The sequence below is a fragment of the Pteropus vampyrus genome, unplaced genomic scaffold, assembly GCF_000151845.1.
Source record: "Pteropus vampyrus isolate Shadow unplaced genomic scaffold, Pvam_2.0 Scaffold52, whole genome shotgun sequence".
NCBI classification, from domain to species: Eukaryota; Metazoa; Chordata; class Mammalia; order Chiroptera; family Pteropodidae; genus Pteropus; species Pteropus vampyrus.
The window spans coordinates 1,058,044-1,070,685 of record NW_011888833.1 but is presented as its reverse complement, the minus strand read 5'-3'; the positions used below and the strand labels follow the sequence as shown (position 1 = coordinate 1,070,685).

The 12,642-nt window shown below is 61.6% G+C and overlaps 1 protein-coding gene across 3 annotated transcripts in view; it reads right to left on the bottom strand.

Annotated features, from left to right (window-relative positions):
* The window catches only part of SLC7A1 (solute carrier family 7 member 1), a 30,762-nt gene extending 21,068 nt beyond the window's left edge, over positions 1-9,694 (bottom strand). For 2 of the 3 annotated variants that reach the window (XM_023530683.1, XM_011360197.2), the window contains exons 1-3: positions 9,545-9,694; positions 1,661-2,043; positions 857-1,015 (exon numbers count right to left, since the gene is read on the bottom strand). In XM_023530683.1, coding sequence (XP_023386451.1) covers positions 857-1,015; positions 1,661-2,030 — 529 coding nt within the window. In that variant the 5' untranslated portion in view covers positions 2,031-2,043; positions 9,545-9,694. Of the gene's footprint in view, positions 1-856; positions 1,016-1,660; positions 2,044-9,544 lie in introns of those variants that run through there. The other variant, XM_023530682.1, reaches the window with a different exon arrangement.
* Between the last annotated feature and the right edge of the window lie 2,948 nt (positions 9,695-12,642).

Below are 12,642 nucleotides of genomic sequence, written 5' to 3'. Positions count from 1 at the left end.
AGATCACATTTCTCCACGTGACAGACCAAACCCTGAATCGCAGTCGGCAGAGAGGGGAGCGAGTGCGCCCCGCTGTGCCGTGCCCCACGCCCCCCACCCCTCACGCTCAGGAAGGTCTCAGCCGTGCAGACTCCGTTCGCGGTCCGGCCGACTGGACCGGAAATACCGCCGAGACCGGCCCGTGCGAAATGACTTCGGTCACGTGGTGGGTAAACAAGGCGTGTTGTTTTTAAAACCCAGGCAAGTTTTCTAATATCGAAGAAGCATTTATCTCCGTTTCGGCTTCACGTTTGTGAACAAAACTCCTGCCCTCGTGGCTGAGACACTGGATGAGTACCACCAGAGGAAGGTGCCACCGACTGTGTGCAAGCAATATCTGGAATTTCAAACTTCTGTACTCGCAACTTTGTCGTGGAACGTATTTACTCAAGGGCGTTTTGGTGGCCGGCAGGTGTCAAAGCATCCCAGGCTTCTCTGGCACCCGAGACACGTGTTAGTGCTCCAGCCAGACCGCATCCCTCCCCGTGTCCCTGGCTGATGACCGCCAACTGCCCCTTCCAAATGGTCATCCTCGGATGAAAGGGGTTTGTTTTGCTGGGTCACTCACACAAAAAGCCTGCGGTCCTAACAAATCTTTACTCCACAGTCACGTGAAGACCTGAGGTTGTCTGTGCACTGAATGACACACAACTCGGCAGCTATAACTAGGCCGACTTTCTGCCAGAAGCCACTAAGGCAAAAAATGTGTCCCCAGTAACCAGAAGAATCGATAGAAAGCGGGGGGAGGGGCGGAGAGAAAAGGAAGGACCAGCCGGCCGGGAGCCCGTCCCACATCTCGACTGCGGCGCGGCCTCACCCGTCAAGATGAGGATGATGATCACGGCGAAGATGTCCGGGGTTTCGGCCAGCACTCCCGGGGCGTTCAGCGTCATGTGCGTCCGTGAGAACTCCCCGATGGGTTTGCCGATCAGCTCGTCGAAGGTGGCACTCCAGGCCCTCGCCACACTTGAAGTGCCTGTCACGAAACAGACACCCGAGGAAAGGACACGATAAGCAGAGTGTGCGTCGCCAAGCTGGACGCGCGGCATCTGGGGGGAGGCGTGGGGGGTTGCGGACCCGGCAGCTCAGGGGGGTCGATCAGTGTGGGAAGTGACAAGGCTCCAGGGGCCGGAGAAACGTCCATTGCCCCTAGAATCCAGGACGCACACGCATGCACACGACTGAGTAACGAAGTTGTCAAAACGATGTCACCCTTAGGACCTGAGGGGCGCGTGCACAGCTTTTTTCAGTCTACCTATTTCTTTATTGCCCTCATTTTTTCGTGTGTGTGATGAATTCACTCCCGTGGTCAAAAATAAGTACTAACTAAAAGAGACAAAATCCCTTTTAACTGATTAGAAATATCCCCCTGACCCTACAGTCTCTTGTGTCAACAGAAATGACCCCCGGGGACCTGGCTTGTCCCCACTGAGGTCAAGGGCACAGACAGGGGCAGCGGTGTCCCCAGGCGGCCCCTGCCTTTCCTGAGAGGAACAGGGAGGAGGGACAGTGCGGGGAGGAGGGAGCGCCAGGTGGGCAGAGAGACTGTGTCTATCTGGGGAGCAAGGCGGGGCGCCCGCCTGGGGCTGGGCGGCGGGAACGGCAGAAGAGGGGGGCGCACCAATGATGTAGGAGAGGATTAGGTTCCAGCCCGTGACGAAGGCCCAGAGCTCGCCGACGGTGACGTAGCTGTAGAGGTAGGCCGAGCCGGTCTTGGGCACACGCGCGCCGAACTCGCCGTAGCAGAGGCCGGCCAGCACCGAGGCCAGTGCGGCGATCAGGAAGGATATGACGATGGCAGGACCCGCATTGTCACGGGCCACGGCCCCGGCCAGGACGTACACGCCGGCCCCCAGTGTGCTGCCCACGCCCAGCGCCACCAGGTCCAAGGTGTTCAGGCAGCGGGACAGCCGGCTGTCCTCCCGGCTGCAGTCCACGACCTTGCGCCTCAGCATCTGCTGGCCGAGGCCGAGCAGCACCTTGCACCCCATTCTGCGGTCGCACCTGCCGGAGAAGAGGAAAAAGAACGGGGTGATTCACGCGGACGCGCCTCAGCCTGGGACCCCCTCACCCATGACACCAACGGCGACAGGGCCCTTCACGGTCACTTGCTGCCAGCACGTCTGAGTCTCAGATTCCCGCATTCTGATGTCCGCCTTGGGCCGCCCCAGCCTGGGGCTTGACCGGCGCGCACAGGAGTCGCGAGGGCCGGCACCCCGGCCGCTGTGCTGAGGCCTGCGGGCGTCCACACTTTCTGCTCCTGACTGACACCCAGGACGAGCGAAGACAGCACAGCACGGGCAACGCACGTCAGTGACAGATCCTGCCCGCGGGGACCACGCGGCCCGCCGGGGCAGACCAGCGGTCAGACTCGGGGCCGCGGGCAGCAACAACGGCTTCACAGGCCTTCCTGGGATCCTCTGGGGCAAGGACTGAGCTGTTTCTGCTTTTAGATTAACCCAGACTTAGGCCCAGAGCAGAAAAATGTTGAATTATCACAAGTTCGGGCTTTCTGTAACTTACTAGTCCACGGAGTCCTTTTTTCCTGGACCAACGCGCTGGCCCACTGTGTACGTGACACCCTGCTGGGCACGAGGAAGCGCGGCTACATCGCCCATGCTTCACACGGGGCGCCTGGCCAGGAGGGGCAGCACCCACCTTCTCGGAGGCGGGGCCAAAGGCCGCCCATGGTGACGGCCTCCCAGAGAGGACAGAGTGGGAAGGGAGGAAAGAGTCACTTCGCATTGGAGAACCTCGCGGTCAGTCTCAACGGTGACAAGTGTGGCCACTGCACGATGTGACGAGGACACTTCACCTCCGTGACCCCCCGCCCCAAACCCACAGCGCCGCCAGGCTCATCATGAGAAAAACAGCAGCCGGGTCACAGAGGAGGGGCAGTCTGCAGAACCCCTGACCAACGCTCCTCCAACGGCCAAAGTCGCCGGAAACCGGGACGGTCCAGGAAACGGTCACGGGCGAGAAGCCCGAGGCGGCGAAATGTCACGTGGGGTCCCGGGTGGGACTGGGACAGGAAAAGGCCGTGAGGGGAAAACCGAGGAAATCGGACGCAGCATGGCCCAACCCGCATCGACACCGAGTCACCGGCCGTCACCCACGCAGGGCGGACGCAGGGCACGCCGGGCGTGGGGCCTGTGGGAACCCCTGGCCCTGTGCTCACGCGTTTCTGTAAATCTAAAACCGTCCTCAAACAGAGCTTATTTAAAAACTGTGTTTTATTACATGCAGACAGAGAAGCTATCACCGTGAGTTCTGGCTGCCGAGGCACAGAAAACCGCCCTGACCGTTCGCCTTGATCATCGGCCGACCTTTGACCTAACTGGCAGCACAGAGGCCCCGGGAAATGAAACAGCCTAGGTGGAGAGTGCGGGTCCACCAGAGCCGCGCCCGCCCGCCGCCTGGGTGCAGGCCAAGTGTCACATGAGGCCACGGAGCTGTGCCTACCCAGCCCGGGCTCCGGCCTCGCAGCGGGAAGGAGGTGACCTCACGGTGTCACACGATGGGGAGGAAGCGGGAGGGAGTGAGCACAGACGGTGTCCTCGTGGGGCCGGAAAAGCAGACGCAGGACAAGGGCCGGGGACGACGGGACAACAAGGGGCCTATGGCACCCCCGTCGGCCTGCAGCACCGCACCTGGGGGCTCTCGGGCCAGGAGCAGCTTCCGGGGGAACCCCTCACCCGGCACTGCCCCCCCGCTCGCCTCTTCCTGGATTTCCTCCAGTCAGGTTGCAAATCACAACCACGTCACCAATGCCAGCTGCTCGGATGACGAGTTAACAGAGAAGACGCAACATTCCAACAAAGCACACCCCTTGGCAGAGGCGGCCACTCGGGGGGTGCACAGAAAACTCTGTAAGATAACGATTCGACACGCTGTGGTGGGAGGGTAGCTTCTGAGTAGGCGGGAATTTCAAAGTCCACGTGATTTTCCAGTTACCAGTACGTACCAGGAGTACCGACGACCGGCATCAGGATTTTAGAGACAAAGGCTTTTCCACGCTGTTTTGAGGGTTTCTGGTGAGGTGCGTGGGTGTAAGTGGCACCCCTGTCTCCACTGTCAGGTCTAATGACAGTTCCGTCACTGAAAATATCCAGCTCGGCGGCTGGAGCGAGGGGGTGGGGGGGTGGAAGGGTCTGACGCAGGCTGTTATGTACACTACGTCCATAAATGCCGCCCCCCACCCCCGTGAACAAAACATTAACGCTGACGCTCGACCAGGCCAAGCTCTGGCTTTTCGTGTGAGTGAGCGGCAGTCGTCGGGATGGCCCAGGCCGCTGCTGGGCGCCACCCAGGGTTAGGATCTGTCATTCCGACCAATGTGCAGTGTGCTCGACGCCGCTCCAGGCCAACGAAAGCAGGTCTCGCTCAGGCACTAGCCTCACAGGATCGAGTGGGTGGGCAGCTCCCGCCAGCACGAGCAGCTGGCCAGCCACAGGGTGGGCGTGTAGGCGGCTGTCCCCAGGCACCTGGAGGGCTCAAGAGCACCCGTGACTTCAACAAGGAAGGAAGCGGAATGACCCCGACGGAGTGATCTGCAACCAGGCGGTCGGAGGTGCCCAAAGGAAGAGCATCCTAGGACACTGCCGTTGTGGGAGCGGGGGTGGGCTGGGGGCAAGGACAAAGCCTGAGCTGCAGGAAGTGTCCTCACCGCCGGATCTCCACTTCCCCCAGATGTGAGGAGGCCCAGGTGCAACGGCTTAAACGAACAAGAAACATCAGAGGCAGGAGGGGCTGGGAGACGCCAGTGGCGAAAGGCACAGACCCACGAGGGGGTCGTGGCACTGCGGACGGAACATGGGGCGCGGAGCCAACAGCCCGGGGGCCAGAGGCGCAGAGCAACGGTCGAGGTTGGGGTCGGGACGGGGACCGGCTCACACCCACTGTCGTCACTGGGCAGCAGGCTCCGGTCGGCCCCTGGGGAAATGTGACTCAGGACCCTGGGCTCTGTCAAAGCCCCTCACTCCCCAGGGTCTATATCCCTCTGACCCCGAGCAGCAAGGGACAAGTCGAGGGTATCGCGAAATTCCACCAACATTCACACATGTCCCACCTGCGCTGGACACAGCCAGGGCTGAAGGAAACACACCACCGCAGCCTCAGCCCCAGGAGGCAGACCGTGAGGGCGGAGCCCCTGGGAGGAGTGTGGCCCCAGGAGAAGGTGTCCCCGTCCACCTCAAAGGCTACTGCTCTCGCGGGGAAAAATGGTCATTTCGTCCAGCGAGGACGGAGGCATAAAGCCTGGGCGTGCCTTTGCATCTAGCCAGGGGCCTTGTTCACAAAGACACTGAGGTCTACAGGTCGCATGGCTTCTCGCTGGCACGGGCCGGCACGCGGTCCTACGTGACGGCTGGACCTCAGCGCCCAGCATTCCTGCTCAGCTCAACAAACTGTTAAGTGCTCCTCAGCTAGTCGGCCCGCAGTCGCCTAACTCGTAAGTAGTGGGGCCAGGACCTGAGCCTAGGTCGTCTCGTTCCCAAGGCATTAACCTACACCAGGTGCCAAACCGACTCAACTCTGACCAAGCGCTTTTTCCCGGCAGCCTGACGAGTCTCACTCTGTCACCCTGTCTGTAATGCTACAAATAAAACACCGACGGGGGTTCAGTGACAAACTCTTCCTGAAGGCTGACACCTCTGTAAAAATCAAGTCAAGGTGTATGCACGGCGGAGCCCACTAGCCGAGGTCCACGGGCCTGGGGGCTCCACGAGCTCCACTTGGAACTGTGGGCAAGTACATGTGGTTGACCTCCCGAGGGGGCTGGTTCCCAGACCCCCCAGGGGTACCCCGAGTCTGCAGGTGCTCAAGCCTCCTCCATGAAGTGCCGTGGGAGTTGCGTGCATCACATCCTCCCGTACAGTGGGGATCACCTCTGGGTCACTGGGATGCCTCTATGCAAACACCTGTGACGCTGTACTGTTTAGGGACGGGTGACGAGAAGTCTGTGCGTGCTCAGTACAGATGCGATCACCTCGGGCCTAACTACACGGTGCATGGCAGTCACAGCGTCACTGGGTTTTTCTACAGTATTTTTGATCCCCAGTTGGTCGAATCAACCAGTGCAGGACCCGGGGTGGGGAGTACGGAGGGCCGACTGTAATTGGGGCAGCAGGAACTCAGCAGGGCTCCGGCAGAGAGTTCTGGAAAGCACATGAAGAACAGAGGCTACGGGAAGGGGGGTGGAGGGGAGAGCTGGCCAGCAGATGGACTGAGTGTCCGGCTGCAGCTACTGCGCCTCTGACGTGGGGTGGGGCGGGGGGAGGGCGGAAGCGGCTCACAGGGCGCCCCGCAAACCCGACAGCCCTGTGAACAGAAGCGGAGGCCAAGAATGGCCGGAAGGCCAACGAGACGCTGCCTCCGAACAGACTACGGGCGTTTTCCATTTCCAGCATTTTGACGATTTTTCTATGAGCACATGCTGCTCCTGAATTAAAGGGAAAAAATCTCTTTTAATGAGACAGGAAAGAGGCGGAAAAAGGCAGGCGAGAGAGTCTACGGCCAGGTTACTGGCCGTAGCGAGAGAGCCCCGGTTACCCCGGGGCCTGCCTGCCAGACGCGGGCGACGAACGGGGGCGACGAACAGGGGCCGTGGGGTCCGTTCTGCCTTCTCTCCCCCTCAGCACACGCCGGGAAGCTTCCGAGCGTGAGAGTGAAGAAAGGGCCCCCTCCCCAGGGCTGGCAGGAGCCTGCACCCCACCGAGACCCCCATGGCTGTGCTGGCGAATCTCTCACGTAGGGTGAGGCGGGGACCACGTGCAGCGGGCAACGTCTCGTCACTTTTACCTAGAAAAACGACAGAGAGTAAAGATTTCAACGGGCAAAAACTGGGGAATCGCGTCCCCAGGCCTTTCCGGGCCTAAATCTGTGCCACTGGGGAGAGAGGCTGAGATCAGAAAAGACAGCCGAGTTCCAGTGACCTCTCACCTTAGGGCACGTTACACCCTAACCTGGGGGTAAAGGGCGGGCCGGCTGAGCCTTCGGTGACAGCGTCAGCGTCAGGCAGCGGCAGGTGAGGCTGCGGTGCAGGTGTGTGGAGCGGAGCAGGAGGGTCTCAAATGGCCGGCTGAGGGATTTACACTTTACTCAGGCGTAAAAATTTTAAGCAAAGGAAGGGCACCGTCACCACGACGACGAGGGTCCCCGGTCTCGCTGCGGATGGCGGACGGCAGGCGGAAGCGGCACCAGGCCTGCCAGGTGCTCGTGGCTCAGCCTCCTGTTCTTCGTGACACGTCAACATGCTCACTCTGAGCACGGAGGTCCAGCCGCTCAAAGCACAAGCAAACGCTCCTGCCTCTCCTATTCCCCTGCCACCTGCTCCGTCCCTGCTTTTTTCCTCAAAGAGCTCTGGGGACACGCGGTGCACACGCCCGTTACCATGGAGATTATCTCGGCGGTGCCTGTCGTGCACAGACGACCTGAGCAGGAAATGCCACGTTTTATGATAGGACTCGCTGTCCCGTTTGCAACTGTACTTCACGGGTGGCCAACTTTCAGACGCTCACCCCGAAGAAAAGCATCTGAAACCCGAAACCAAGGCCACGGCTCCGGGCAACCCCTCGCCACGCTTCCACAGGGTGGCTTTCCTTCCGTGTCACAGACTTGGAGGAAACATCCTAGTCGGCGGCCACAGATGTTCTTTGTTGGAGGAGACGGGGTCCGATTTGTCTGAAACGACTTGGAGGCATCAGAATCAAATGGCTGATGACATCAGGGCCTGCGGATGCTAGAATGACCAAAGCCAGGAGGAGAATGCGCCGGGGGTGGGCTGAGGTCAGAGGCGGCCGAGGCGGCCCAGAATGGCGGACAAGTGTTGCTACTTCCACTGGTGGTATTCGGCCTGAAGCAGCTCGTCGGCGTGGCACATGGACACACATGCACCATATGTCACAGGCAGTGCCCCCTGCCCTGCTCAGCGCAGTGCCTAACCGCAGACTGTCACCCCAGAGTGCTGCCTGAACCCAGCCGCGTTCGGTACCCAGGCTGGCGACTAAAGTTCCCCCTCCTCCGGTCACTGTTTTGCGACAGGCCACCTCCAAGAATGAGGAGGCGTGGCAGAGACGTCTGCTCCTTTTAAGGAATTCTTAAAGGCCGAAAATAGACATTTCAGCGTATGCCCCCAGAATGCTCTGCACCGTGCCCCGCGGCCACGGAAAACCCGCTGTGAAGACGGCCCGGCCCTCCTCCCAGGTCACCGACGAGGCGATCACTTGAGATTCAGGCCACGTTTTCCTGCATGGACAATGCAAAGCCACAGCTGGGTTCTTGGGTGGCTCACAAGCAGCAAGGTGGCCCGCCATGCACCCCTGGAGCCACACGGCGCCCGCACGTTGGGCCGTGAGCGCATCCACAGTGGCGGGAAGAAGGGGTCCTGGAGGGCTGCGACGCTTTAACAGAGTCAAAATCACGGGTCAGCGTGAGTGTCCGCAGGTGGCCGCACGGGTCAGTGCGGCCACCTGCGGACACTCACTCAGAGCCGTACCCGCCAGCATCCTGCTGAACCCGACCCGCCTGCGTTCTCGCTGACGGCACCAGGACTGGGGCTGGCCCGAGGACCGTGAGGACGTGCAGGGTAGAAGTCAGGGAGGCTCTTAACGCAAACGCACCGTCACACCTGAAGAGCGGCCCCCGAGTTCTTGTGTGATGGCTAGAGCGGTGACGATAATGACTGTCTCTCTGCGAAGTGAACCCACTTTTTTTCTTAATTGGAAACTAACTGGAACAGAAGCTGTTGAGGATTTTAACAGCAGAACGCTTTTTTCCCCAACGACATCCTGTGCCGAATGCAAGCGGAAGCACCAGATAAAACTTGGGGCTCATCTCCTTAGAGAGAGAGAGGGGACGCGAGCCCCACTGGTTAGCCCTGGCCTTCCCCAGCGCCCCTGCCCGGCTCATGCACGCCTCGCCCCCAAGACCTAGGAGCCCAGGGACCCGCCCCAAACACCGGTCTACACCCCGTCCCACAGCACCGACACCCAAGGACGAGCCACAGAGAATTCTCAGGTCAGAGTGAAACCCAGAGATCAGGGAGACACCGGAGCCGGCCGTCACCCTCCCAGGGACCATGGCGGAGACGCGGCTGGATGCTCCGTGGGTGGCACTGCCACCAGCCACTGTGGAGTGGCCAGCGGCCACCTTGGGGAGCGCAGGTGCCTCCCGGCCACTGCTGACCACGCAGCATCGCATCCGCACCAGGCAGAGCGAGGCTGCGGGCACAGCCTCTCCCCGCCGCGCCCCGGGGCCGGCCTTCTGCGAAGGCGTCACGTCGGGGGCCGTAACGGTTCTCCACGGAGGAAATGCAGGAGCGTGGGGAACGCGCCGCGGTGACGGCAGGCCTGGGCTCCGCTGGGGGGACACGCCGGAGGTGTCAGAGAGCACGGCGGTTGCCAGTTTGGAGGACGACCGCTCAGCGTGTTAGCTGGCAGTGCCCTTCACAAGTCCAGAGCAGGACGACGTGGCGGCCATCCCGCAGGGTGCCGACGGGCGGACGTACCTGGAACACGATGCACGGCCTCGTCACCTCGTCACCCGACGGCCGCCTGGGTCTGGGAGCAGATGTGTCACGGGGGATGAGATGAGATGAGATGAGGGCTCCGGGCTCCTGAGAAGCAAAGAGGAGACGTCAGACCCAGCTGTGCTGGCGCCGGAACCTCGGGCCTGTGGCCGTGGCGGAGGAGGTGGCGCTGGAAATGTGGCCCAGCACTAGGCTGTCACGCCGACGGGGACGATGGGCCAGGGACGAGGGCCGCATCGTGGGGACTGAGCAGGCAGGGGCATCGCCGAGGGACTCCAGGAGAAGACAGGAGATGGGACGAAGTGACCGCCAACCCAGAGGCTCTACCTCCTGACCCCTACAAACGGGGACCGCGTTCCAAATAAGGATGCAACCGCAGCACCCCACAGGGCTGTTCCCGCGGACCTGGGGCACGGAGGTGGGTGCGGGAGCTCCGAGGCCCGTGCTGGGGGCCGTGACGGCAGTGAGCCCTGTCCTGACACCGGCGCCGAGAACCAAGGCCGGCACGCACGGGAAACTGTCGCTGGCCCCTTCAGCGGACTGGCCAGCTCCCACCTGTACGGCCGGCACTTCACGACGGAGCTCCGGAACGCGCTGTCACAGGGGCCCCGAGCCACCACCGCCCCGCTGGCCCTGTACGCGCACAGATCGCTCCCAGCGTAGCCTGCACACCGCTGCCAGGCCTGGGGGAGGGGCCGGCGGCCCCAGGAGGAGCGGGGGTCGGTGACCAGCCCCGGGGCACGCTGGGGGAGCCGGTGAGCCGCGGGAAGCCCCGTGTGCTCGTCTCGGCTTCTCCCCTTCGCACATGCACGCGCTCACCCCAGAGCCCGAGGGGTCTCGTCGAACGTCCCGAATACAACGTGGGACGTGCGCCTGAAGTGAGATCAGAGGTCTCATCACATGGAGCGCCCTGAGGGTGTGACCACCCGCCCCCCGATGACAGGGACCCCGCCGCCCCGACGGACAACGGCTGGGACGTCCGCCCCACTGTCTCCTGTGGAAACGTCCGCGTCGACGACGTTAAGTGAGCACGTACACACCCTTCCACACTCACCGACATCCGACATCTCGCCGCGCTTGCTTTAACCGTACAGAAACAGCCACTTTTCTCAGGAAGCATGTGCGAGTGAGCTGTTCGTAGCTCCCACGACACCTGACCGCTGAGTGTTCCAGTAACCCCTAGGAATGACCCTCTTACCTGCCCGTGATGCCACCACCACGACAGGGGCCGAACGTCCGTTCAAACACGGCCTGTAACCCAACGCTCAAAACCGTCGACACGCGGCTGCTGCGTGGCACCCTGCGAGGGCCGGGCACCCTGGGGCAGAGACGAGATGCGGCACCAGAGGCCCAGGTGCCCCGCGGGACACACAGGTCGTGTGACACACAGGTGCCCCGCCGCACGGGTGGGCGCTGTGTCACACGGAAGCGGGGAGCGCCGCCAGCCTGTCTCTCAAGAGCCTGAAGGAAACGCAGCCCTGACAACACCGTGACCTGAGCCAGCGAGACCCACTCCAGAACTGTGAGAAATAAACCTGTGCCGTCTGAAGCCACCAAAGGATAGAAACGAGGCTGGAGGCTGCCGGGGACTGGGCTGGGGGTGAGGCCGTCCAAGCCCCTGAGGCCGAGCCAAGGAAGCCAGGGGGCGTGGGGAGGGGGGGCACGGCACCTGCTGGAGAAAAACTCTGGAATAAAAAGGGCCAGAAGGCAAACAAGTGGCCATCTATGCTGCAATGACAAGGCTTGAGCTTTCAGGCAAAACAAAATTTAGAATTTTGGAAAACATGCATCCATCACCAAGATCTCAACAGCTTCCCATGACCCTGGCGGCGACATTAACAGATGTGGCTCTTAGAGACACTGCAGGACGGGACGCGTCGGCTTGTTGGACCTGCGTAATCCAGCACCGTGCTGCTGCAGGGGGCAGACGCCCACCCAGGGACAGACGCCCACCCAGGGAGCGGGCGGCCGAGGGCGGAGCCCACACGCGTGGTTCCGGCCACCATGGACCCGCTACCGCCTGTGAGTTCTGTGTCCTGTCAAGGGAACAGCCATGATCATCTGACAAGGCCACCAAGGACATGCCTGAGGCCACCATCCTTTACACGCTTCAACCAGAAGGACACCTTGGACCTGGCTGACCCTCCAGCAGGCTAAGAGTCCAGCTGCAATCTATCAAACAGGACATGACACAGGTCTGTGGAGAGGTAAGATGACACTCCTACAAATGTCTTTGTTTTGGAGAGCAGATATTTCCATAAAAACATCCTTTCTGTCAGTGTCAAGTGGCTTACCGATGTTACCTGTGAATGGATCAGCACACAGAGGTTCGCAATGCAGCAGACATGCGATGCACGCGACCCACCTATGCCAAAGCCCCTGGGTGTCCCCAGGGCCCGCATGTGCGGGCCCTGACACCGAGCAGCCTGAGACCGCGGGCAGCGCCAGGCCCCGCACGCTCCGGGAGAGTCACCGCGGCTTCTCCGGGGGCTGCAGACCGGCCTGACGGTGACTCCTGCTCTGCAGCCCCGGCCTGGCCCACAGCCGTCCACGCCCAGCCCTCAGCCCTGACGCGGGAACGCCGGCCAGCCACACAGCGGGCCGCGATCGTCAGGACGCATGGGGTAAGGTCACTGGTGCTGCTTCTCTGATCCAAGAAGGTTCCAGCCAATTTAGCCCATTTTTCAGATTTGAAAATGCGCTTGCTAAACAGTGATGAGAATGCCACCTACGTTCGGGCCTAAGGGACACGACGTCACTTTCATAAACGTGGCAGGCGGCATGCCAACACCGCCATGACGGGCTTCCGGAGGCACGCAGACGCTGTAGGGGTGGCCGTCACACCACGGGGCGCCGTCACGCTGATGCGAAGCGTGTACACGCGACACCCGGGGAACGTCCACGAGCGTGATGAAGTGCTTCCTTTGGCGTGAACGGCTTTGAAATTTCAGCCTGGGATTTCTGTGTGGTACAGAGGCCCGTGGGCCAAGAGGCCTCAGGCAGCGCCACAGAGCGGGGCGGACGGCTGCCCTGGGGCAGGGAGAGACGATGACGGTGTCGACCCGAGTGCAGAGCAG